The sequence below is a fragment of the Leptodactylus fuscus genome, chromosome 1, assembly GCF_031893055.1.
Source record: "Leptodactylus fuscus isolate aLepFus1 chromosome 1, aLepFus1.hap2, whole genome shotgun sequence".
Taxonomy (NCBI): Eukaryota; Metazoa; Chordata; class Amphibia; order Anura; family Leptodactylidae; genus Leptodactylus; species Leptodactylus fuscus.
In genome coordinates, this window is record NC_134265.1 from 109,696,092 (window position 1) to 109,723,441 (window position 27,350).

The 27,350-nt window shown below is 42.5% G+C and overlaps 2 protein-coding genes across 4 annotated transcripts in view; one reads left to right on the forward strand and one right to left on the reverse strand.

Moving 5' to 3' along the window:
• Window positions 1-1,720: 1,720 nt before the first annotated feature.
• On the reverse strand, window positions 1,721-2,803 carry LOC142202036 (testis-specific serine/threonine-protein kinase 1-like). Its single transcript, XM_075272291.1, has one exon. It carries the CDS (start codon window positions 2,783-2,785, stop codon window positions 1,721-1,723), a length of 1,065 nt encoding a protein of 354 aa, XP_075128392.1. The 5' UTR covers window positions 2,786-2,803.
• Window positions 2,804-7,207: 4,404 nt separating this feature from the next.
• DGCR2 (DiGeorge syndrome critical region gene 2) overlaps window positions 7,208-27,350 on the forward strand; it is a 44,042-nt gene continuing 23,899 nt past the window's right edge. For 2 of the 3 annotated variants that reach the window (XM_075275654.1, XM_075275662.1), the window contains exons 1-3: window positions 7,208-7,511; window positions 21,750-21,782; window positions 27,064-27,186. In XM_075275654.1, the coding sequence (XP_075131755.1) occupies window positions 7,433-7,511; window positions 21,750-21,782; window positions 27,064-27,186 (235 nt within the window). In that variant the 5' untranslated portion in view covers window positions 7,208-7,432. The remainder of the gene's footprint in view (window positions 7,512-21,749; window positions 21,783-27,063; window positions 27,187-27,350) is intronic. The other variant, XM_075275669.1, reaches the window with a different exon arrangement.

A 27,350-nucleotide genomic window follows, 5' to 3' on the forward strand; every position in this document is an offset into this window, starting at 1 on the left:
TATACATGACTGCAAAATGTGTACTTTATTATTTATTTTATTTTTTTTTTTAAATAAATTTTTCATCTATCATGTTTGAGGCCAATTTTTTTCTTATACTACTGGAAGCTCATACGATAATACTTATTAATTCATCTTACCAGAAATCAACCTTAAAGACAACCCCACTAAATCGTATGTGAGTATTATAGATTCTGTTACAGTTCCCTAAAAGGGTAGTTTATTGTAGTTGAAGAACATAAGGGAAAATACCTTGTTATACAGAAGTGCGGATAATGCATTAGTTCCATGATGGAAATAATGAACAGAAGGAAAATTAATAAAATAGCCCTTCCTTGGCAGGGAGGCAAACTAATTTAATCAATGTGAACAAGTTCATTTCATTGCCATTGAGTTGACTTTTGGTTATTTTCTGATTATTTGCCCAGTCCTAAGCAGCACCCTGTGTTGTTTTGTAACTTGAAGATATAACTTTTTCAGCAAGTTGAACCAGCTGACCTTTGTGGGACCAGCTTGCCATCTTGTGTGTGTATAGGGGAATTCTGACTCTGGAAGTACTTAGCATGTTGAATTCTGTAATGCTTGGCTGTTTTTTTTTTTGTTTTTTTTTTCTGCTGCAGGAAGTGTGTGGCAGTGCTTACTTTACTCTCTCCTTTGAAAATGTGCACACTCAGCTAAGGGCTCGTTCACATCTGCGTTCTTCTCTCCGTACTGCAGGTTTCCGTTTCCTGCATAAAACAGAGCAGGAGACGGAAACCTGCAGGAGTCTTTCTCACCCATTCATTTGAATGGGTGAGAAAGCTGTCCGGCCATGAGCTGCGGTGAGCGTTTTGCGCTCTCCGCCGCGAAACCGGGTTTTTTAATCCGGACACAGAGTCGGACATGCAGTACTCTGTGTCCGGATTAAAAAATCTGGTTTCGCGGCGGAGAGCATAAAACGCTCACTGCCACTCACGGCCGGACCCGGTCTGAGCTTTCTGTCTTCTGGCATGCAGAAGACGGAAAGCACAGAACGGAGAGTAGAACGCAGGTGTGAACCTAGCGTACGCATGCATGTATATGGGTAAATCAGGAGGAACAGATGTCAGCCAAACATGCAGATGTATGGCCATCTTATCAGATGAGATTGTTAGCAACCTGGTGAATAGCATGCTGCAAACTCCCAACAGCTTGTGTTAGGCCTAGTTCACACGGGGCAAGGGGGGGTGTGTATTTTGGTCCTGATTTTGACGTGGGAAGCTGCATCAGAATAGGACCAAAATACGCCAGTCGCGGCACTCCGTTCCGGCGTAGGTCCAAATGAATGGGCCTAGTCCGGAGCGTGCTGCCGCCTGAAAAAAGGGCAGCTCGCTTTTTTTTTCCGTTATATGTAAACTAGCTCTAAGTGGGCGGTAATCTTATAATTTTCTATAAAGAAACAAAAGGTTCCCCCACATTAAGAATCAGAGCTAAATCACAAGTAATCCCTCAGGGGCTGTATCTTTTGACTGGGTGAACGGATTTTAAAAAGATAAATTGTTTCTGGAGAATGGACTGGCAAAGTTAACCACTTGCTTAATTCTTATCTTTGGCAGCCCATAGAAATGAATAGAGGATTAGTGGAGATGTGCAGCCTTTGCTCATGGTACAACCCTTGTAAAAATGGAAAATTCAGCATTGAGAAAAGCACATTATTGCCTGAATCTAATGAACAACTTGTAACACGATGTTGACCAACTTCTTATGCTGGTAGATCTTGACTGTTGGTTTCCGTTCCATCTTCATTTTGTGTGTTTGTGGCTGTTACCACGGCTTTCTCTGGCTGCAGGCATATTTCTTGAAGACTTGTTTCTCCAGAAAGTGTCTGTATATTCTTTTGAGTTTGAACTTTAGCTTTATCTCGTTTGATAGCAGAATCCTGGTCTGTGGGGTTCACATCCTTTCTACTTAAGGGGGTCGATACGGTCCCTTTAGCCTTTGAGATAGGTTGAAGCCATCTATGGTTCAGAATTCCATCTATGGTTAGACGTTGATTGACATCTGGTTGAAGCATGCAGTGAATGATGTCCTTACAGTCACTTGTGAGGTCACTAGAGCGTGGGAAATTTATACTGTGTTGCTTCTGTACACGTAACATCTTCTTTATGTTAGAATCATCATAAGGCATTGAACCAGATACCATTATAAAAAGTATCACTCCAAGACTCCAGATATCATAGACCTTAGGCTCGTATGGTATTCCCTGCAAGACCTCAGGAGCAGCATAAGCTGTCGAGCCACAAAATGTTTTACTGAGGATGGTCTTGCCACTGCTATCATGGCTTAAACGTCTAGCAAAGCCAAAGTCTGAAAGCTTAACATTCAACTCTTTATCCAATAGAATATTCTCACACTTCAGATCTCTGTGGACAATGCCTAAATCGTGGCAATATTTTACAGCTGTTGCAAGTTGATGAAACAATTTGCGCGCCAGAAGTTCTGGCATTGGTCCTCTTTTCTTGATGAAATCTAGCAAATCCCCTTGGGCAGCTAGCTCCATTACAATATAGACCTTTCCCACAGATGTCTCGAAGATTTCATAGGTCTTTACAATAAAACGATGGTTTACGATAGCCAGGATCTCCAGTTCGCGAGGAAGGAACTTGTGTGAAAAATCTGGGGGAGCTTTTCTGCGATCAATAATCTTCACAGCAACACTACACTTTAGACGTTCTGAGAATGCTAACTTCACTTTTGCATAGGATCCTTCACCTAGGTTTATTCCAATTGTGTAGCCTCTTACTTTAAGTACAGCAGAGTCCTCCATGGTTAAGATGTTCTACATTATTGTGAGTGTTCCTCCTACTATGGATGTGTTCTAGAGTGATGTCACAATACTGAACAGTACAATTCTATCCTACAAAGCATTGGCATTATTGTGAGGATTTTTTACTGAAAAGTGACTATTTCTGCAAATATAAAGCCTACCATACTGGGTTACACAGAACACAAATGTCTCATTGGCTTCTGCCATACTCAGAAACCCCTTCTCTACCAATGGCATCTGTAACACAAATGTCAGAAACCTAGGGGCAACACAGTGGCTCAGTGGTTAGCACTGCAGCCTTGCAGTGCTGGAGTCCTGCGTTCGAATCCTGAACAACATCTGCAAGGAGTTTGTATGTTCTCCCTGTGTTTGCATGGATTTCCTCCCATATTCCAAAGACCTACTAATAGGAAAATAAGTGTACATTGTGAGCCCTATATGGAGATCACAATCTACATTAAAAAGAATGTCAGAAACCTGGGGGAGATATACTGTGACTCTAGCACTCTACCTGTCCCCTTCTCACACCCTTTAGGTGCCAACTAACTGTCAACAGACTCTAAACCTACAAAATAAAAATGTTACAGCTCTCAGAAGATGGTGACGCAAAAAAAAAACAATTGATCTATGTCCGCAAAAGGGTTTTTGTTTTACAAAATTAGTATAACGCAATATAAATTAGGTATCGCTGTAATCATACCAACCCAAAGAATAAAGGGTAACATATTACTTATGCTGTAGGCTAAAGTGTACAGTAAGCGGTGGGAGTGCTCGGAGGTGCCCACTAGAGATGAGCGAGTACTATTCGAAACGGCCGTTTCGAATAGCATGCACCCATAGGAATGAATGGAAGCGGCCAGCACGCAGACTTTGCCGGCGGCCCGCCGCTTAACTCCCTGCATGCCGGCTACGTCCATTCATTCTTGTGGGTGCGTGCTATTCGAAACTGGAGTTTCGAATAGTACTCGCTCATCTCTAGTGGGCACCAATGACTTAATATGAGAGGCAGGGCTAATAGTTTTAAATACTCATGGCTGGTCCTCAAGGCCATACATCACGGCCGGGGTAGTTACTATGTGGTAATGCTTTTAGATTAGCAATGAAACCTACAAAATATAGCTCAAACCTCTAATGAGTAAAGAAAGACTAAGCAGAAACGCGTCGACGACGACTGTCGATCTGAGGAGTGCGTTGAACGTTTACCCGCGTTTGGCTATATCCTACCGCTCTATGCTTGGTCTCCCACTAGATTGTTACTCTGATGTACTACTGGTGGCGGTACCACAAGGATGATCAATGCGTAAGTGTAGTTTTATAGTAATAGGAAGATCTCTAGAGAGATTAAGATGGCTAGTTGCCACTGAGATCACCTATTTAAATTTGAAGGGAGTTTTGCCCATTGATGTGTCTGTTCTTAGGGAGTCACATACTCTTTAAAGGCCATCATTTAGTCCTATGGATGCTATGTGGGAAGGGGGGCTGAAATTATCCTAAGCATTTTAGTTTACTCAAGGTGTATATTTCAATGTGATTTAGGTGTGTCTTAGCACTACTTGTTGGTCTAGTTTTTATCAGGAGTACACAAACTATCAAATATCCGTTGAGCAGGTTTATTGTGGAATTCCATTCTACTGGCACCTCCGGGAATGTGCAAAAACAATAACCAGTCCCTCTAAATCTACTCCCAAAGCTAAAAAGCCCTGCCGTGTGCCCAAACAGCAGTTTACAGTCACAACTTTACAGTATACAGTTTACAGTATGCAACTTTTTTTTCTACCCAAGATAACCCAAGTAAAAGTTTTAGGTGTTTGTGTCTTTGTTGACACAAACTCGGCACAACATATTGAGCACTTAAGTGGCATTTTTGTAAAACACTCTTGGCTCAAAATGATAATAATACCCCTTGATAAATTCTGTAAGGGCTGTAGTTTCCAAAATGGGGTCACTGGCAGTGGTCAGATTGCAGGGTCCAAGGGTTTATCATGGAAGTCAACCAATGCCCTTCTGTCTGCCTATCCATATAACGCATGGGAAATCTATGGGCAATGTACTGCAATACCAAAGTATTGCAGTGAAATCAAGTGATCCCAGGCTTAAAGGGCTATTCCCATGACGCTTATTCACCAATCTGCAGGCTGTTGTGCTCTATACACTTCCTGCTTTTCTCAGCACATTGGTGGGTGGGGTTTCACTTGCACGGGATTGCTCGTAAATGAATTACCACAGTGTGAAGCTGATGTAGCAGAGCTGGATTTGAGTCAGTTTGCATTACATACAGAAGTAATGGACTTCCTATCTCAGCCCTTATCAGCCAAATTCAATTAAACCGACTGATAAGAGCTCAGAAATCCCGGAGCTCTCACCTCCCCTATCTGAGAAGCTCCACTACTTATCAGACACAAACAGCTCAGAGCTGCTCCCAGCCCCCCCCTCCCTCCCCCCCCTGAGAGCAGGCAGCTACATCACTTGACAAATGAGCAAATAATCCCAAGGGCCATAGAAACGGAGTGTAAACAATGAAGTGAATAAATTAAGATAGCGGCCAAACAAAGCAGTTTTGCTAAACCGATGCATTTAGGAAAAGTCTTAAATCCAGATAAACTAGCAGTATAGATAGGATCCTTGTGATGAGACAACCCCTTTAAGTCCTCTCGTGGGACATATTTTTATTTTTTTTACAGCATAAAATAAATAAACCCTTTACAATGTAAAAATAAATAAATAATTGAACACATAAAATAAACATATTGGGTATTGACATGTGGGTGTAATTCCACACTACCCAAAAATAACATTATGTATCCTGTATGATGAACACTGTGAAAAAAAACAAACAAACAAAAAAAAACTAATGCTATGTTAATGTGTTTCAGTTACCTCGCCTCCACCCACAAAAAAAGTTGTGCATACTAGAAGAAGGTTCTGATCAAAACTACAACTTGGTCGACAAAAAAAAGTCCCCGCATAGCTCCACAAACAAAAAAAAAAAAGTAAAAAAGTTATAGAAAACAGAGCTTCCAGGCAAATCATTTCTTTTCAGAAAGTGGCATTTTATTCAGTAATAATCAGTGGTGTAACTAAAGTCTTGTGGACCCGCTGCAATCTTTTGTCCGGGGCCCACTACCTCATCCTTACAGAGCATTCTTGATAGTGATGGTTATGGGTGCTAAGGAGTTTAATCAACCTTAGGGTATGTTCCAAATTCCGCCGTGTGAACTCCGTGCGACTAAATGCCGATGTAGTGCACTGGCATTCAGCTCTTGATTAGGCCCGAATGAATGGGCTGTCTCAGCTGCGGAATCCGTGGGAAGAAGGGGCATCTCGCTTCTTTTTCTCACTAGCAGAAAAAAAATGCTAACGGGAAATAAAAGCGAACAGCTCCCATTCAAATGAATGGGAGCCTTTTTTGCGGGTGGATTCTGCGTCAAAATCTACCTGCAAAAAACTCTGTGTGAACATACCCTTAGTGTAGGGTAATCTGGGGAAACTGCAATCTCAATACTAATGCCAGTGCTTATGGGCCCCCTAAGGCTCCTGGGCCCCGATGCGACTGCACCCTCTCAATTAACGCTCCTGGTAATAGTGGTAAAACAGAATAAAACTACGTGTTGCACAAACAATAAGTCCTTATATGGTCATGTCAACACAAAAGTAAAGAGGTTAGGGTCGGTTCACATCTGTGCTTGCCACTCTCTAAGGGTATACCGTTCCCCTCTCTGCATGAGAAATGCAAGCAGCGCTTTTCTCTTTACGCATTTTTCGCCCTTATCGGACGAAAACTGGACGGAAACCACATGGACCCTTTTATAGTTTATGGCGTCCCTAGGTTTCCTAAGGTAACCGCTTTTTTACATGGATTAGATTTCCATATGGGTGGTCCAGAAGTGGATACCCCAAACAGAAACCTGTGTGCAGATGTGAACCAAGCCTGAATAATTTAGGAAGGCCGAGATGGAAGATATGAAAAAATCACCAAACATTAACATCAAAAAACGCCTGCGTTCCTAAAGGGTTAAATGATCTATACATTTTAAATGTAATACTTTGTTATAGTGAGTGACTGCTTGACAAATACATTTCTGCCATTGTTTTTATGTTCAGTGTCGGTTTTGCGTTTTATTGTATTTTTTCTTTTTCTGTCTTTTTTGAAATCAGAAACGAATAATTTTGAACATTTTTCTATCCTCATTGCGGGGCTTTCATCCGGGCCTTGTGCTCCGGTACAAGGCCCGCCACTACTGCAACCTGCATGAGGCACATCCCCATCTCTAAACGGTAGAAAGCTCGCAATGGCCCGGTAGATGTGCTGAGCTCGGATATGCCTACATGCCCCGCCCACACTCCGGTGTGTTCCGGCTTCACGTGACCCACCGTAGAGCCCGCCCTCAGAGCGCTGTGATTGGCTGCGCTGTGCTCTGTTTGTTGTGAGGGGACGGAGGCCGCCATCTTGTTCCCGGAGATAGGAGCAGCGGTGCATTACCCGTTACCGAATAGGATTAGGGGACGTGAGTCCTCCAGGAGGACTAGCGCTCTTCCATCCTGTTACGGTGCCACACCACTAACACCGGGACCGGCGCCCGCTACGCTCCCCTTCTGCGGCGAGTGTCCGGTTTTCGTTGCTCTGGCGGGAGGATGAACGGAGGATAAATGGTGCCCAAACCGGACAGCGGCACCTTCCTCGTCCTCTTTCTGCTCGTTCTAACCCTGACCGAGCCGCTGCGGCCAGGTGAGTCCTCCGGTGGGGGCGCGGCCTTTGGGCTAACGTTTGTTAAAATGGCGTGCATGGAGCCCGTGTGAGGCGCGGAGCTGCAGCTCATCCCCCGGGCCGGGCTATGTGTACATGTACATTGTAAGGGCGTGGACTCCCGGTAATCCATGCACACTGTCACTGGAAGGTCACCCCCATGCAGCTAGCTATCCCCGCGGCCACTCCTTCATGATCCCATGGCAGTGCCCTCCAGGGACTAGTGGGCACCCTGGATTTTTCCATACTCCACTTTTACTCTGCAGTGTTGTCCTTGTCAGTGCTCTGTTCACATGAACTGCCCACTGTGGCGCTGGCTGAATGTGAAGTTTAGACATTACAATGAACATGTTTTATATATGTGCATCTCCATGGTAAGACGAGAAGATTTGTTTCCTTATATATTGGAAGTCAGTAGAAAACAATGGCAAAAAATTCTGAATTCTCCTTTGCGATCCTTCCTCACTTTACCCTCAGCGGCAAAATTAGTATCATAGATGCCTATGTGAACCTGGCCCAAAGCTTGACAAATTATCCCAGATCATATTGAGGGTGTCATAAACATTCCAATGTACTATTCAGTAATCCCTGCAATATCATTTTATTCTGAATAAAAGGGTCTTATACGTATCCCACTGCAAGCGTCTGCTATGGATACCACCCATGAAACCGCTGTATGATCATCTAAACCCCTGTGCATTATTTCACATGTATGACCACTGCTCCTTTCACTTTCATGGGTCTGGCAGAGCGATGTACTTGGCTCAGTTTCAGTCCTACAGAATTGAATAGAGCACTGGTCACACGGGCACACTACCACTCAATCACAAAGGGGAATTGGGGAACCTCAGTAATCGGGCACCTGCGACCTATCCTGGGGATGGGAGTAACAGTTGTTCATGTTTAAAACCCAAGAAAAGTTGGAAACCCCTTATTGAAAAATAGGTGTAAGTTCTGTAGCCTCAGTCATGTTATCACTAGAAGCTGATCCCTGCAACAGAAATAGTGTTACATGGCATGTCCATATAAATGAATATGCAGGATCTTACAGAGCAAGTCTCCAGTGTTTGCATATAGTGTTAGTCTTGACCATGGAAGCTCCTTTCATTTATGATGTCCATATGCCCTAACGTTGTCATTGTGACACATCTCTTCGATGTGGAAATCCAAAATGGTAATATGATATAGCATAGACCCATGTGAGAATATCACATTTGGCGTAGCTTGTTATTATAGGGCGACTACTTGTTGCCTTGACAAAGTCGTGCTGTAGAATGCTCAAATTTACTTGAAACAGTGTAGGTGTCTTGCTCTAGGTTCACGCTTGCGCTCCGGTTTCTGTTCTTTAGGGCTGCTTGGGGAACCGAAAAACGGAAACCAATCCTCTTACAAAGCGGTTACCTGTGGAAACCCCATAGACTGTAATGGAGTCCGCCGGGTTTCTGACTGAAAAAAGGGGAGAGAAATATCCTGCTTGTAGGACTTTTCTCAAGTGGAATCCCCGAACAGAAACAAAGCACTGGGGTGCACCTAGCCTTACTGAACATCTGATAACTATTCTACCTTAAAAGTCTTCTCCAATTTTTAGCTGTTTGCCTTGAATGTTGTGTCATCCACACATCGCAGAAAAAAAAAAAAAAAAAAAACGCTACGGAAAAGCTGCATTTTCAAAACGCAGCATGTGAATATCTTTGGAAACTCTCCTAATTCACCACAGTTCTGGGGGGCACGGTGGTTAGACCACAGCAATTACACATCCACATAGATAGGGGATAAGTGTCTGTGGTGGGGAAAACCCCTTTTAAATAGCCCAACATATGATGGTGACAGGTTTGCTGTAATAGATTTGGTATTGAGTCTAGTGCCGGGTACTAGTAATACTATAAGGGTATGTTCACATGGAGGAAAAGATCGCAGAAACCTTTTCTGCCGTGTGAACATTCTAAACCGTTTGCCGAGACGGAATGCTGATGCAGCATCTGTATCCCGTTCCTGGTTACGCCCGAATAAATGGGCCTAAACAGGAGTGTGTCTCGAGCCGTGGACGCACTAGCTAGAATACGTAGCAAGATAGGGCACCTCACTTCTTTTTCCCGCTACTAGCTAGTGGAAAAAAAAGCAAGCAGCTCCCATTGAAGTCAATGGGTGCTATTTTTGCAGACTGATTCTGCGTCAAAGTCCGCCTGCAAAAAACTGCGTGTGAGCATACCCCTACAGTGTCATTCATACATATGCCACATGTAGCATGAGTGGGGCTTTGAGAGGAATTGATTATACGGGTTTTGGTTAACTTTTTTTTTTTTCTGCCAAATTTGTGACATTTTTATGCTGCTTGCTACAAAGGGAGAGGCTTAGTGGTAGGTGCCTGCTCATGGTTGGTGCAGGTTTGATTAAGAAATGTCTTCTAAGGCCTTAGTCTCACTCAGTTTGTTGTACCTTACTCAAGCTCAGTTTGGACTAAGACTAGTATATGAAACTCTCCCATTGCTGGAAGGATATAGTCATACCGTGCCTTGTAACCTGTTCCATTGGCCATAAAAATGGTGAATGGTCCTGTAGTAAGGGGTTGCATTGTGCATCATACTGGAGCACAAATCATTGTACATCTTGAGGAAGTCCCAGCACATTTCCTAGGTTGTTGTGCTAATACAAGACAAAGAGATGGTAAGAAAGTTTTAAACGACCATCAGAAAATAAAGCAGTCTACGTTTACTTGATTTTCCGTGGTCATTACAAAATTGGTTGCAACTATTTTTCCTATTTCCTTATGGAGAAACTTTTGAAGTTGTTTTTATGCTATGTCTTACCTTTACTCATGATCAGGGCTGTATTTGTGGAGCCAGTGTGCTAAAACTGTAAAACCAAGTGTATAAAATGAATTGGAGCATGTACTTAAAAGCAGTTTTATGTTTGGTATCCTTTACTCCACGTTAAATAGGTCTTACTCCCCAGTAGTAATAAGTATATCCTCTTATGTGCTTTCTAATACACGTGGATGTAAAAATATTCTGCTTCTAAGCAGTCTACAGATCGTCTCTTTAATGTCAAGGATTTGACCTGCTTTGGAAAGGAGACAGGAAAAGACAATTATGTCAAGACCTTAGCTGAAGCCCCGTGGCCCAGTTTTACTCTCCTGAAGACATTAACTCTTTATCTGTTACAGTCATAAGTTAGAGTAGTCGTCTGTTCTCTCCAGTGAGCACTATAAGGCCGGTTGCCGATGACCGTGCTGGAACCAGCCTGCCGTGAAATAAAAGCCCGGGCAGCACACGGGGGACATGGGATGTTCATGTGTGCCACCCGTGCATGGGCCTGATTCCGCAGCTCCCTTCGCCACGGAAGCACAGGCCGCAAAGTAGGATGGGAATAGGACCTGCTCGATCTAATGCGGGCCAGACTGTTGTCCTGCACACGGGATTGTGAAAATCATGGTTGTGTATATGGGCCCATAGAAAAGAATGGGTCAGTGTGCTATACATGAAATACACAGATAGTACACTGACCCACGGTCGTCTCCAACCAGCCTAAGAGCCACCACTTACAGTATTTCTGCTGAGGCTTCCCTGACTTCATGTGGACTAAACACTGAATAGTAGGGATTGTAGGGTTATAGGTTGGACTAATGTCTTTATCCAACCTAATCTACTATGTAAACACAGAACCCTATAATCATCTCGTTCACTTCACCTGAACTGCAGGAAGTCTGTCTTGTGGCCACATAACAACTGAACGTGGCCCAGGATATCATTATTGCTGTTTTTGATTGTTTATTTCTAACTCTCAAGTGAATTTAAAAAAAAAAAAAAAATCAGTCTTTACTGTATACCTTTCCTTCTTATTAGATCCACTCCTGTATTGAAGGATTGTGTGTTATTTCAGCTTTACATGGGTGTTCCAATCCCTTTTAACACTGCTCTTTTCAGATGGGAACCCTTTTGCTTGTATGGGACTCCCAGCAATCAGAGGTTTTATCCTCTATACACTGTGTTAGTAGGACGACCTATTTTATTCACTTAGTGCAATGAAGTTGAATATCCATTCTTGTCTGTTTTTTTTTTTTTTTTTTTTTTTTTTTTTCGGACAGAAAACAGTGTTAAAAAAAACCCTGACAATCTGTATTTGTTTTGTTGCACACTTGGCCCCCATTACAGTTAATGCAGTTAGTGTAGTTTTGACGAGTTGTGGTTAGACCAGAAAATGTAGTTGTCAGACATGGCTGTGTGAATTGGCCCTTAGTTACATATAGGCTTGGCTCTTGTTGTGTTATATTTACATGGTTGTGTTTTGGGTGTTTTTAGTTTGTTTTTTTTTATTTGTAATTGCTGCTGTTTTGTAGAAAAAATCCATAAAACTCACCAAGTCTCAAGTAATTCTATCCTTTATTATTTATTCCCAACACCAGAGCAGATCCCATCGGAGGAGAGCAGAAAACATTTTGTTGCTATTGAGGCTGCTGACAGTGGTATCTATACCATCAGTAGGAATATAAAAGCTGGGCAGTGAATTGGAAAATTGTACATGCATCCAAGATTTCCAGAACAGTTTGCTCACATTGCATTCTGTCTAGCAGAAAGTTTGAACAAATTGGACTGGATGAGTATAATGCTGACAGCGTCTGTAACCTGTCAGCATAATGCACAGCCTGTCAGCTGCCATCGTGTTGCTGGTTGGCCTTCCTGCAGGTTCCAGTTCAGCATGTTTCTAGATTGGAAGATCAGTCTATTATATATTGCTAGTGGTTTTATTTATTTATTATGCTTATATAGAGCCATCATATTCAGCAGCGCTTTTACAGACGTTATGATTATTATTGTTTATATAACACCATTAATTCCAAGGTGCTTATCATTTGGGGGTTTATATACAGTACTCAAAATATACAAACAAATACAATACTAACAATGACCAACTGGCACAGTGGGGTAGAGGGTCCTGCCCGCAAAGGCTTACAATCTATGAGGGAAGGGGGGTAGAGATAGGGGGAGACAGTTCAGATGGCAGTGTGGTGGCAGTAGTGTTATTGGAGGTTGTAGGCCTTCCTGAATAGGTGAGTCTTCAGGGCCTTCTTGAAGCCTGTGATTGTGGGGATCAGTCTTATGTGTCTTGGTAACGAGTTCCAGAGTATGGGGGATGTACGGGAGAAATCTTGGAGATGGTTGTGTGAGGAGCGGATGAGAGTAGGAGATCATTGGAGGATCTGAGGTTATGTGTGAGCAGGTAGATGAATGGAGGGGACAGGTTGTGGATGGCTTTGTATGTTAACATTAACATTGTCAATCACTGTCCTATATAGGGCTCACACTCTACATTCCCTATCAGTATGTTTTTAAAGGGGCTCTATCAGCAAAATCCTGCTGATAGAGCCCCACATATGCGTGAATAGCCTTTAAAAAGGCTATTCAGGTACTGCTAGTTATATTAAACTACCCCCCAGTTTTAAAATAATACCCTAAAACAGAATATGATCAACTTACCCATCGTGCACGGTGGGCGGGCATTCAGGGTGCGCCGTCTTTTTCAGCCACACCTCCTCTTCCAACAGTGTCCTCGGGTCCCATCTAACTAGCTAACTGACATTGTTAAAAAATGGCGCAGGTGCATGCGCAGTAGCATGCTGCTTCTACTACGGCTGCTGCGCATGTGCCCGTGCCATTTTTTATCAATTTCAGTTCGTGAGTTAGACGGGACCCGAGGACATCACTGGAAGAGGAGGCGTGGTTGAAGAAGACGGCGGACCCTGAATGCCCGCCCACCGTGCACGATGGGTAAGTTGATCATATTCTGTTTTAGGGTATTATTTTAAAACTGGGGGGGGAGTTTAATATAACTTTAGCGGTGCCTGAATAGCCTTTTTAAATGCTATTCACGCATATGTGATTTTGCAGGATTTTGCTGATAGAGCCCCTTTAAAGTATGGTTTTCAGCCTCTATACTTGATGGTAATATGTAAATGCATTAAATTAGTTCCTTTTATTGCAATTTTTTTTTTTTTTTTAGTTCCAAGTTATTAATATTAAATAGCTGTTATTTATCACTCTAATAAGGCAATGTCTATAAGGGGGCTTCTACACAATGTTCCAAATGCTGCTATAACTGCACTCAGTTCCTGGACTGCCGGTGCATTTACTAAGGCTAAGTTTACATTTGCACTCGGGTTTCCGTTCAGGGAGCCCCAAGTGGAGTCTCCAATCGGAAACCTAATCCGCATAAAAGTAACAGTTACCTTTGGAAACTATAATGGGGTCTGTGTGTTTTCCACCCAAAAAGGGTGAAAAATGCGGAGAGGGGATCAAAATCTCCATACGGAGACTGGGTGCAGATGTGAACTGAGCCTTAAAAGTAAGAGTCTCATTTACATCACATTTTCTTCATCTGTTTAAATGAAACAGATGGAAACTGAAGACCATCCGTTTGCATAGAGTCAATGTTAAATAAAAATGGACCCGTTTCTGTAAGACAGAAAAGTAGAACATGCCACACTTTTGTGTCCAACATAAAGAAACTATCAATTTTTAGCATCAGTTATTTGCATCTGTAAAACTAATCAGGGTGAGATGTGAACAGCCCCCAGGTGAAATGCTTGTTTAAGTGACCCTCTATCTGACATGTCTGTCAGTCATTTATGAAGGAGTCAGACTGTAGAGAAATAGTTGGTGGTTTGGCCTACCAACTCTATGACCCTGCTGTCATCCATGTCTTGTTCCTGTTTCTGCAAAAAACTGCGGGGCTTATAAATCTGAACAACTCCAAGTTTGCTAACCTGTCTGTCTTGGGGCCCGTGCACACGATTTAACGCGGCGCTCATTCTGACATGCAAACACGTGTCAGAGTCAGCACTTCAAAACAGAATCCCATTGACTTCAATGGGTTCCGTTTAACATGCGTAACACATTGAAATCAATGGGTTAAAAAGCCTCCCATTGATTTCAATGTGTAGCGCGCGTAAGATGGAACTCATTGAAGTCAATGGGATTCTGTCTTAAAGCGCTGACTCTGACACGTGTTTACGTGTCAGAATGAGCGCCGCGTTACATCGTGTGCACGGGGCCCTTATTCTGTAATCCACCCATCGCCTTCATTACAAATGGTTACCCTTGTCTGTACCTGCTGTCATTCAGCTATGTCTGTCTTATATACAGGTTTCCAAAATTGTGCCTAGTATTCCACATGTGGTCTGACAAATGTCTTGCATAGATGTGAAATGATATCCTTGTGATCATCTATTCCTCTCTATGCATCATGTGATGTTATTTGCCTCACAAAAGGTTCGCACTCGTGTTCGGCAGTCTTTTCTTCGGTTCCACTTGGGGACCTGGAGAACGGAAACCTAATCCGCTATGACTATGCTCAGAACACTGCACGGCAGCACCCGCATGCTTATGCACAGCATCATATCTTTAGTGCTATTATTGTGTGGCCTTAATTAAAGGGATATTCCTGTAAACATCACCATATTTAAGTTTGTAGACAAAGTTACAAATTTTTGCAAATTATAAACTGCTAAAAATGTATCATAGGTAAAATTTTACTGCGGTTAGTCTTTTGTCTTGATCTGTTGCTAATGGATGCGGCCACAAATGCTCTGGTAATTCTTGGAAACCCAGCCATGATTTTGTGGACAGGTTATCAGGCAGGAACACTTCATACATGAGAAGATAATACGAACAGAGCATATAGCCTATAAATATGGGCACTGGTCAGCAAAACTATTTATATCCCCTGTACAGGATAAAAGTTTTGTGAGGTTACTCAGAGCTTCCACAGGATATATCCTAGAACTAGACTTTGGGAGTCTGAAGTGCCAGGTTGCCTAGGCAAGGTATATGATCTGTCAGCCGCTCTCAGGCAAACTAGTGAACTAACAGCAATGCAGGCCAGCTGTAAGCAGCAAGTGGCGGACAGCACCTCAGTGCTAGGCCTCGCTGTCACCACAGCCAGGATGTCTTAGGGCTAGTTCACACGTGGGCAAAGGGGAGGTTTTTGACAGCGGAATTCGCTTCAAAAACCTCTCCTTTAACATGGTGGTCTATGTAGACCACTAGCTTTTTTTTTCCTCCTAGCGTTTTCCGCCTGAAGAAGCGACATGACCTTTCTTCAGGCGGAAAACGCCTGAAGAATTGCATAGAAGTGAATGGGAGGCGAAAACCGCGCGGTAAAAAACCGCGCGGTTTTTTTCACACAAAACCGCGCGGTTTTTTGCAAAAAACCGCGCGGTTTTCGCCTGCAGTTTCTATAGCACATATAGGAAAAAAAAACCCTAGCGAAAACCGCTAGCGAAAACCGCGTCAAAAACCTCGTCAAAAACCGCGTGGAATGCAAAAAACAGCGTCAAAAAAACTCCTCGAGGTTTTTTACCTCGCACAAATAAGCTAGGCGGTTTTCACGTGTGAACTGACCCTTATTCTTTTCTATCATCACTTTGCTGTAGAACCTGACAAAGCCATATTATGGATTTGTGTTGTGCGGGGATCTGTGATACAGTTGTCAGATACCTCTAGGCCGGCCCACACTGAACTTCCTGAAGGAATCAGTCTTTTATATGGTGGCATTTTCTATCAATTTTCGGATTATAAAGTTATTTTCGCCTAGAATATGGCTTTGAGGGGAGAATCCAGTGCTGTCTGGAGGCACCATAGAAGGATCATTGGAGTGCCTATTACTGTGTAATCTGGTGCCATATTCATACTGGAGTTTAACCACTTCAGTACCAGGCCAATTTGTGGTCCAGGACCAGACACATTTTAGGTTTATTATGTATGTGCGGTTTTGAGGTCTGTAAAATTTTTCTCGTATGTCTTAGTCAACTAATTTTTGCGTCTTTTTTCGGGGACACATAGGACTTTATTTTTATGTTATTTTTATTTTCAAATGTGTTTTAATTTTTTTTATATCCAGGAAAATATAAACAAAATAGGAGGGAAATTGTGTCTGGTTTTCAATTTATAATTTTTTTTAAATTTAATAACACAAAGTGTCACTGAAAAACTTTATAAGGGTGCATTCACACTGAGTAAACGCTAGCTTATTCTGAACGTAAAACACGTTCAGAATAAGCGGCGTCTAAAGCAGCTCCATTCATCTCTATGGGAGCCGGCATACGAGCGCTCCCCATAGAAATGAATGGGCTGCTTCTTTCACTCCGTGCAGTCCCATTGAAGTGAATGGGGAGTGCCGGCGTATACGGCAAGCTCTGCTCATGCCGGAGCGTACACGCCGGCACTCCCCATTCACTTCAATGGGACTGCTCGGAGTGAAAGAAGCAGCCCATTCATTTCTATGGGGAGCGCTCGTATCCCCGCTCCCATAGAGATGAATGGAGCTGCTTTAGACGCCGCTTATTCTGAACGTGTTTTACGTTCAGAATAAGCTAGCGTTTACTCAGTGTGAATTCACCCTAAAATAGTTTTTCCTCTCCGTTATGGTAATTTTTATTTTGTATGGTGTCGTCGGGGGCGGGGCTATAACCTTTAATAACGGCGTTTTATTAGCGTATTATTTATTTATTTTTTATTTAGATGTTTTAAAAACTTTTTTTTATTATATTTTTATTTCATTTTTTTTCCAGATTGTGTCCCCATAAGGTGATAAGAGACCTTTGGGGACATCTGATCACTTTTTTTTTTTTTTGTACTTGAGGCTGATTTCTCCTATAACTGGGGCTGGTACATTTAACCTCAGTTACAGGAGGAATACAGACTCCTGCACACTGTATACACAGTATGCAGAGCTGATCTGAGTCCTGTAGGACCCAGCAGCTCTGGCAGGACACTGCTCCCGGCAGATCACGTGTCTGCCGGGTCAGATGGCAGCTGATTTATGGCTGCGTACATAGCAGTGTATACAGCGCTCATTGAGCGCTGTATACACAGCGATCGAGAAGGCAGGAGAGGTAATAAATTTGCCCTGTCTTCTCTCTAGGAGCTCTGGCTGAAGTTACAGCCGGCTCCTAGTGAAAGCAGCTACACGATCTCCGTTCAGCTGCTGTGTTCTGGTGGACGTACAGGTACGTCCTGGCAGAACTAGACAACCACTTCCCGGACGTATATAGTCTATGGGCGGTCCGGAAGTGGTTAAAAAAAAAAAGTTAGGTTAATATTTTTAAATATTATGCAACTATTTTATTTTTAGATTGTCCCATGCTTACCTTCACTTGCTTTTTAATGAATTAGGGTATTTCTACTGCTTCGAGTTCACCCTGGATGTCACTTATTTATGAAGCACTTGGAGTTGGGCTATTTGGCCTTTCAATTCCACAGCCCTTATGTGTACTGTTTATTCACACAGTTCCATACACAGTCTAGACTTCATATTGTAACATTACCACTCCTGACAAGCTCTGTATGGTTAAATAGCGCCCATAAACCTTTATGAAACCTTACACTCCGTGCATTCCCTGCTTGCGTGCTGGTCGATGGATCCTTGGAGGTGTGTGGCTTATCCTTTCACTATCTTACACCCCGTGTACAGTTTTAAAACCTGCAGCATGTCCATTATGGCCAAAGATTAATGCTACTGAATTACTCTGACCAGTGTATTGAAAATTTGATTATGGTAAATCCATGTTTTGTGAACTTGGCCATGCATAGATTTTCTTGTTTTCGATAAGGCTGGGGCTATCCAGTGACTTTGGCTGTGACAACAAAAATCACCATTATCACCCTGCCACTGCTTCACTAATCGTAAGGGGGCGTTCAGACTTGCATCCGGTGTACACCTTGTGTCACTCCGCCGGGTTTCCGTCCTCACCCGCAGAGAAACTGGACAGGGGACGGCTTCCTGGTGGTCAGTTTTAAAAACCATTCATTTAAATGGGTTTTAAAAGCAAAGCGACAGTGTGCAACTGCAGCCTCTCCACAAGGAAACCGTTTTTTTTTTTTTTTTTTCCTTTTTTTTGGCCGGATACAAAGTCCCGCATGTTTGACTTTGTGTCCGGCCAAAAAATCCTGTTTCCCTGCGGAGAGGCTGCAGGCGGACACCGGCGGTTTGCTTTTAAAACCCGTTCAAATGAATATGTTTTAAAACTGTCCACCAGGTAGCCGTCCCCTGTCCAGTTTCTCCAGAGCTCAGGACGGAAACCCAGCGGTGTGACGCAGGGCGGACACAGGTGCAAGGGCAAATGCCCTCTAACTGGAGTCCTACTGTGAGGCTCGGTTCCCATCTGTGTTAAGCCATTCTGTTCCTCTCTCCGCATGAAAAATGCAGAGAGAAAAGTCCTGCAAGCAGCACTTTTCTCTCTGCGTTTTTCGTGCGGAAACTACATGGACCCCATTATAGTCTATGGGGTCTGTGGGTTTCCTGAGGTAACCGCTTTTTTTTAATGCGAATTATGTTTCCGTTTGGGGCGGTCTCCAAGCTGACTCCCCAAATGGAAACCTATGCCTAGACGGGAACCAGGCCTGACATTGCTTGATATTTTTTATTTTTGCCTCTGGAAGTTGCGGTGTACATGGGGTTACAATGTGACTCCATGTGCATTCACTAACATTATTTGTGGAAGACAGAGGACATTATGCGATCTTTGTTTGCACGACTGGAGTCACAGCCAAAGTCACCATGAAGTCCCATCTTAAATGAGGGGAGCGGCTGTAAGGGTAAAGCCAAACCCAGGTGTGGATTACGAAGGGTGAGAACCTATTAGGGTAAGTTCACACGGTTTTTTTTGGATTGGAACCTTACATAGTAGATGAGATTGGATGAAGACATCAGTCCATCAAGTCCAACCTATAACCCTAGGCTCCCTACAGTGTTGATCCAGGGGAAGGCAAAAAGCCCCATAAGGCTCATGTCAATTGCCCCATTTCAGGGGAAAAATTCCTTCCCGACTCCAAATCTGGCAGTCAGTATAAAAACCCTGGAACAACGTGTCCTTAAAATCTAGAGTCCATAACCTGTTATATTTTTCTCTTCAAGAAAGGCATCCAGGCCCACTTTGAACTTGTTTAGTGAATCCACCATCACCACTTCTTGGGGCAGAGAGTCCCAGAGCCTCGCTGTTCTTACTGTGAAGAATCCCCTTCTATGTTTCTGGTGAAACCTTCTCTCCTCCAGACATAGGTAGAGGATGTCCTCTTGTCACTGTCACTAGCCTAGGAGTAAAAAGATCCTTAGAAAGTTCTTTGTATTGTCCCTTCATGTATTTGTACATTGTTATTGGAACTCCCCGTAGACGTCTTTTCTCTAAACTGAATAACCCCAAGTTTGTTAATCTATTGTTGTACTCCAGTCCACCCATTCCCCTAATCATTTTGGAGGACATCTCAGTTTCCGATTCAAAAACCGGGTAGCCGCGATTGAAAGCTGGTGCACGGCTTTGGCATCCAGCCACTCACTCTGCTCCGGATTAGGCCCAATGAATGGGCTTAGTCTGGAGGAGGGTATGTCTTCAGGCCGAATTGCGAGGCGACTTGACCTGAAGAATGAGCACCTCGCTTCTTTTTTCCAGGAAAAAAAGACCTGAGCGGTTCCCATTGATTTCAATGGAAGTCATCTTTTTGGTCAGGGTTTTGAGGCGGATACGGCCTCAGAACCCTGACCAAAAAACCCCATGTGAACTCACCCTTAAAGGGAATCTACCACCTACTCGCCAAACATGTTCAACTGTCAACACCATCTTACAGAAAACATTATAGCGATAAACCTTTTGTTATGTTGGGTACTTTTGTAAATTTGTAGAAAAACAACTTTGAAGTCTTATGCAGTTGGTGCACTGGGGGCGGCTTTCAAATTTAAGAGCACTGACCTTGCTGCTTAAAGAGGACCTTTCACCATTTTTCCCAAAGGCAGTTCTATGTACTGCCAGAAAGCTGACAGTGCGCTGAGTTCAGCACACTGTCGGCTTTCCCGATCTGTGCCCCGGGTGAAGAGCTTACGGTCCGGTACCGTAGCTCTTCTATGGTCAGAAGGGCGTTTCTGACAGTTAGCCAGGAACGTCCTTCTGCCTCGCGGCGCCTATTGCGCTGTGCTGTGGAGCGGGGAGGAACGCCCCCTCCCTCTGCTCACACAGCTCGTCCATAGACCAGCATTATCAGGAGGGGAGGGGGCGTTCCTCCCCGCTCCACAGCACAGCGCGATAGGCTCCGCGAGGCAGAAGGACGTTCCTGGCTAACTGTCAGAAACGCCCTTCTGACCATAGAAGAGCTACGGTACCGGACCATAAGCTCTTCACACCGGGCACAGATCGGGAAAGCCGACAGTGCGCTGAACTCACTGAGCACACTGTCAGCTTTCCGGCAGTATATAGAACTGCCTATGGGAAAAATGGTGAAAGGTCCTCTTTAAGGAGGACAGGTCAAATCAACAATGGAAGTTTAAACTTTTCTTCATAGGGTGATGCAGGCAGGAGGTAGTAGATGTCTGAGTGATCTGACCCCAGTGCACCCACTGCCTCATTTACGTAAGCCTTCAAAGTTTAATTTTCTTGAAATCAACAAAACTGACAAACAACAAAGGTAAGTTATCCCTGTAATGTGTTCTGTAACATTGTGTTGCATCCTTCAATAAGCTTCACTCTGCACAGTTGATATTTTTTTTTTCTCTAGCGCTCATAATTCCTGAGCAATAATTTTTTGTTTTAGCGCTAATTAGGCTTTCTAATGTGAGGTGGGTGGTCCCAAACTATCTACTCCAGTCTAGGACCACCCACCTGACAACCTAACAGCTTTGATTGCTCAGGACTGGTGGGGGCCAGAGAAGAGAATTCCAACAATACCAGAGTCGGTGGAGCAGCACTTAGTGAACGCTGCAAAGAGATGGAGTTGATGAAGGCACTGAAAGATCCTCTTTATACGACATGTATCTGCTTCTCTTTTTTTCAGTCCACGTTTGTTTTTGACTTTGTATACTGTATCCCCTAACCCTAATGTGTTCCTACCCTGGCAGTCTCTTTAGGGTTAGAGAGGGGAAAAACAATCCGTCTCCCAGCCCCATAGATGTAATTATTTGTGTGATCTAGAAAGAAATTGTATACATCTTTTTTGTGCATACTCCAGAATATGACAATTTTCAGCTATGTTTTTTTCCCCACATGTGACCTTTAGATCCTTCAGTCTCACCATGGCAGTGAAGTGACACAATTGTGTCATGATGAGTAAAATGTTTCATGTAAAACAAAAAAAGCTGTTTTTGTTTTACACAAACTGTTTTTGTTTTATACACTGTTTTCCTTCTTGTACATTATTCTCTGATTTTTTTGGTAAGTGTTTTTTAAATTTTAAATTTCAGGTCCTCAAGTAGTTCTGGCAAGACTGCAATCAGGTGAGCATGCTTCTAGTGTTAGTAGTGAGTAGATGGATAGTGTCTTTATTGGGTCAGTAAGGCAAGGTTCTCACATAGCGCTAGCCGCATGCATTCCCACCCATGCTTCTGTGCTGTCAGCAGGGTTTTCAAGTAGTATGTGACTGCACGATTTTGCTGGTAATGCCACAGGTTTACCTGTGATACCAATAACTATCATGTTGGGGGAGGGGTAAATCTGTGTGCTAGTTAACACTGTACCTGTACAGCATGTGGGCATGGTTTCAGATGCATGAGGCTTGTGCTGAGGACCCAGCCTTGGGGTGTATTTATATGTGCCTGTTTTGTGGCTTTGTTTTTGTTTTGGTTTTTTTTGCCGCAATATTGCTATAATATCTCAAAATCGGCTACAAAATTGTCTCATGTAAATATACCCCAAATGTGCAATATATTCCATTAAGTATTTATCCCCTCATCCACAACAATGTAAATATTTTTGTAGATGTGAAAGCTTCTGCTGAATGGCTTGAAAAATCAACTATTAAACTTCTAATATGCAAAAAGTGTGGATTTAAAGAGGCTCTATCATTGGAAAAAGTCAATATAAAAAAAAGTCATTTATAGCTAAGCACATACTTGCATAGCCTTTAGAAAGGCTATTCCACACCTACGTTTTGTATGTAAATTGATTCAGTAGTTTTTGAATGAGCCCGTTTTTATATATATGCTAATTAGCTTCTAGTGTGCAATCCGGAAGTGTCTGTGATCACAGTCTGCTATTCTCTGTGTGTGAGAGCAGAGAGAGGAGTCATCCATCAGCAGCCTCTGCTACACATACACATAGAGAATAACAGACACAGACACTCCCAGACTGCATGGAGGAGGCTAATTAGCATATGAATAATAAAAAAAAAAAACGATCTTATTCAAAAACTACTGAGGCAATTTACATACAAAAGGTATGTAATATGTGTATGTGTGGAATAGCCTTTCTAAAGGCTCTACAAGTATGTGCTTAGCTAAGAATGACTTTTCCCAATGATAGAGCCCCTTTAATTTACTTTAGGGGCCACACACACGCAGTAGGCCTTGGGATGGAGCATGTCACAGAGGTATTGTGGTCAGAGCAGTTGGACCTTATTAGACATTTTTGGAATACTGTTAATATGTCATGTATGTGGTAAGGGGCAAAAAAGCTATTAAGATTATGTTCTCATGGCACTCTGTATACACTAATAAACTCCATGGGGCTGACAGAGGCCAAAAGACTGACCTTTTTGTCTCTTTCTAGGATAGTGTGTGTCAGTAGTCTTTTTTTTTTCTGTATGGAATAGTGTAGGATACTGTAAAACGGTTATTGCATAGTATAATGTGAACAGTCTCTTAGCATAGAAAAGATTTCCTGTACTTTGCTGTGTTTGCACTAATTAAGACTCTGATGGGTTTGGCTTTACCTTTATCTGTCTTATTTAGTTACCTATTAAAGACAACCCCTTTGTGAATGGTAGCCAGCTAGGTAATTATAATGCATGGACCCATTAGAGTGTTTCTCTCTTCTGGCTCTTGGTTGCTCTGTGATATCTATGACAAAGTCTTTCTCTGGACTATTTTAGGTAGACACATTTGTCTCCTCCCTCCCACCATTCTGCTACATTCATGTGGTATTGAATGGGCAGTAAGAGGGGATTGTACATATTAAATATAGCTTGTCCACTTTAATTTTTTTATCTGGTAAAAACAGTGGATTCGGTGGCTGTACGTGTTTATCTGTTGGGCAGAGTATATATTTCTTGCTTTAACATACTACCAGTTCAGGTAATAAGACATGTGTTTGTATGCTGCAGATAGGTCTTCTAAATTTCCAGTTGGGAAAGTAATTGAGTCTCCATGTTGGTGAGGATGTGTACTTATACCAGTGTCCAAGGCGTCAACATTACTTTTTGGCACCAATTGCTGCTGCCACAGGAAGCCAGAGTACCCATAACCTTAAATGGACAGAGGCTTCTATGGGTCTCTGCTAACATTTTATACAAACCATGGAAATCTGTTAGATAAATGGGATTAATCCACCAACATCTTCTCTTTACAAATGGTGACAAATTATTAATTTATAATGAGGTCTGTTGGGATTCTGGCTATGTTGGGTTATACTTGTTTACAGAATTGATGGAGCCACTGAATGCACATGAGAAGAGAGCTTAAAGGGGTTGGCCACTTTCAGACCAATATTGACAAACAAATGTACAATAAAAAGATATACAATTTTCCAATATACTTTCTGTATCAATTCCTCATGATTTTCTAGATCTCTGCTTGCTGTCATTAATTCTGTTACTTCTAGGAGATAAAACTCTGACCATGGTCATGTGATTTACGGTCCATGGTCATGTGATGAGTGCACAGGTGCTGTAAGTCACATGACCACGGTCAGAGTTTCATCCTCTAGAAGTAACAGAATGAATGACAGCAAGCGGAGATCTAGAAAACCGTGAGGAATTGATACAGAAAGTATATTGGAAAATTGTATATCTTTTTATTGTACATTTGTTTGTCAATATTGGTCTGAAAGTGGCCAACCCCTTTAAGCTCACCTCTTATATTTCATTCACTGAGAAGGGTGAAATAATATGTGCTGGATTTGTTTTCCGTTCTATTATTAGGGTTTTTAAATCTGGGACATATATGGCATATTTACAACATACTGTCTACTTGCTGTATCTGCAAGAGGGGGTCAGGAAATCTCCTGCTCTACAGATACTTGGATGTTCCAAATGTGGACCCATCTCTTTGGGACATTATGCTATATCTATAGGATTTATCATCAGTGTCTCAGATGAGACATTCCACCAAATATGAAACCTTCCCACACTCCATTATGATATTTAATGTGTGATGTTTTTCTCTATATAGTACCAGTGCGAATCAGGCTTTGTTGACATGCCTTCTCTCCTTTAGTGTATGGAGATCTATGTCTCACCCATTACAGGGACCAGAATTCCCTGTATCATAACATTTGCATGGTCTTTCACACAGACTAGTCAATGGAGAAGACACAAACCTTTATCTAGGATACTAACAAGGATTAACCATCTCCTATCACAAGGAAAAGGATGACAGTTCAGCCTTCTTGACTGTGTTCTTATGGTGTGTTATATAAATTGGGAAGATACAGAGGCAAGGATAAGCTGGCTGTGTGACGCTGTGCTGAGACATAATGGGATTGATGGCAAAACTTAGAGAAAAGCGGGGGAAGATTAGGAATCAAGATGCGTTGAGGTGCAAGGATTGTTTCTATGTGTCACATTTTATTAAGGTGTATCCGGGGAGCCTGTGCATATTAGCCTAGAATCGGCTCTTACCCACACTCTCTGATTGAGAACTGGTAGCACCATTTCCAAATGCATCAGAGGAGACTGGCTAGGTTGTCCGTGCTGGGGTAACAGCCTTGAAGTTATTTTTATGCCGTGTGTGCATCATGAACTTGGATAAATACATGGACTCTTAAATGTTATCACCTCTTATTATTTTTTCACTTACTGGTATTTAACCCCTTTCCGCCGCAGGCATTTTTCGATTTTTGTATAGTTTTTGATGCAGCCCCCCCCCCCCCCCACCACCGCGTACAGACATATACGCACTTTCACACCCCATAACTTTATTTTTATGCTCTGAGTCATATGAGGTCTTAGTGTTTGTGGAACAAATTTTTCTTCATGATGCTACCATTTAATTATTTTGTACAATGTACTGGGAAGCTAGAAAAAAATTCAGTGGATTTGAAGAAAAAGTGCATTTGTGCGACTTTCTTACAGGCTTCCTTTTTACGGTGTTCACTGTACAGCCAAAATTATGTCATGTGTACTCTGTTTTGGTACGATTTCGGGGATACCAAACGTCTATGGCTTTATTATATTTTAACCCCTTAAAAGAGGTTTTCTGGCAGAAAATCATTTTATTTATTTATTTTTTAAAGAAAGGTCTACTAATGATAGTAATGGGTTACTAAGTACACCAATATTCCTTTGGCAGTGTTTGGAGTGATTTCTGGTTGTCTCTGGTTGCTGCTGCATCCTCTGCTTTTGTTTCCAAGGGTTAGCTTCCTGCTGTGCAGCTTCTAGCACCCTCTCACTCAGCTCCCCCCTCCCACTAACCTAGCGATCCTGCCTATTACTTCCAGCCTCCACCCTCCTTGTCTCTCTAGCCTAGCGATCCCGCCCATTATTAGCCCCTCCAATCCACCTTATTTCTCTAGCCTAGCCATCCCGCCCATTACTAACACCTCACACCCTCCCCTGTCTCCCTAGCTAACTTATTCCGTCCACTACTAGAAGACAGGAATGGGGAGCTGTTCCCTGGGCACAGGAAGGTTTGGTAATGCATTGCAATGCTTTGCAAAAAAAACAGCAGTTCTATTGCATTTTTAGCTAAGCACATACTTGTGTAGCCTTTAGAAAGACTATTCCACACATACCTTTTGTATGTAAATCTCCTCAGTAGATTTTGAATAAGTCCGTTTTTATTCATATACTAATTAGCCTTCTCTGTGCATTGGAAGTGCCTGTGATCACAGTCTGCTCTATGTGTATGTATAGCAGAGATGAGTCATCAGCACAGCAGCCTCTGCTGTACATACCCATAGAGAATAGCAGAGAGGGTGCATGGTGAGACTTCCGATGCACGGAGAAGCTAATTAGCATATGCATAAAAACAGACTTATTCAAAATCTACTGAGGCAATTTACATGCAATAGGTAGGTCTGAAATAGCCTTTCGAAAGTCTATGCAAGGATGTGCTTAGCTAAAAATGACTTTTTCCAATGATAGAGCCCCTTTAACGGCAGGATTTTACACTACACTGTGAACTGACCTGTGGCTGCATGGACACTAGTCTGTGGACCAAGAAAGTTTACTCCATATTAGCTCATTATGTGGAAATTTTCCATGACCCTTTAGTATTAGCAGCAGGCAGAATATTTTAAGTCTGTCTGCACAGCAGGGCTCTGGAGTAAAAGGGGGAAAAAAAATGCCGCAATCAGGATAAGTGCTCTTACATCTGCCATTTTGTTACTTTTAACAAATTCATAATACATGATAAAGTCATGTTGGATATTGCTATAACAACTAATATTAATATACATTGTGTGTTATCGCCAGCTTATTATTGGGACTGTCCTTGGATGTTTTTTTTTTTTTTTTTTTTTTTAAAGCTTCTTTATGAAACCATTTTGTCTCCCTAAATTTAATACATTTAATGAGGTTGGTTACATAAATAGTATTTATACAATTTTTTTTTTCTTTTCTAGAATTGCGCTGTACACATGTGCAGTTTGCATGCCACAGTGGAGCAATCCAGTGTATTCCCTTGCAGTGGCAATGTGATGGTTGGCCAACGTGCGAGGATGAGAGTGATGAGGTTAACTGTCCGGGTAAGTGCTCAAATGACGTTTTGGAGTAACCGCAACTTGATTGTGTACATTTTAAAAGAAATAAAGAGTTCTTTCCAACATCAGTTCTTTGCATCCTTAAATAGACTCTGCTCCATTGATCCTGGCACTACTAGAATTTTTTTCTGTCGCCCCCCAATGTGTCA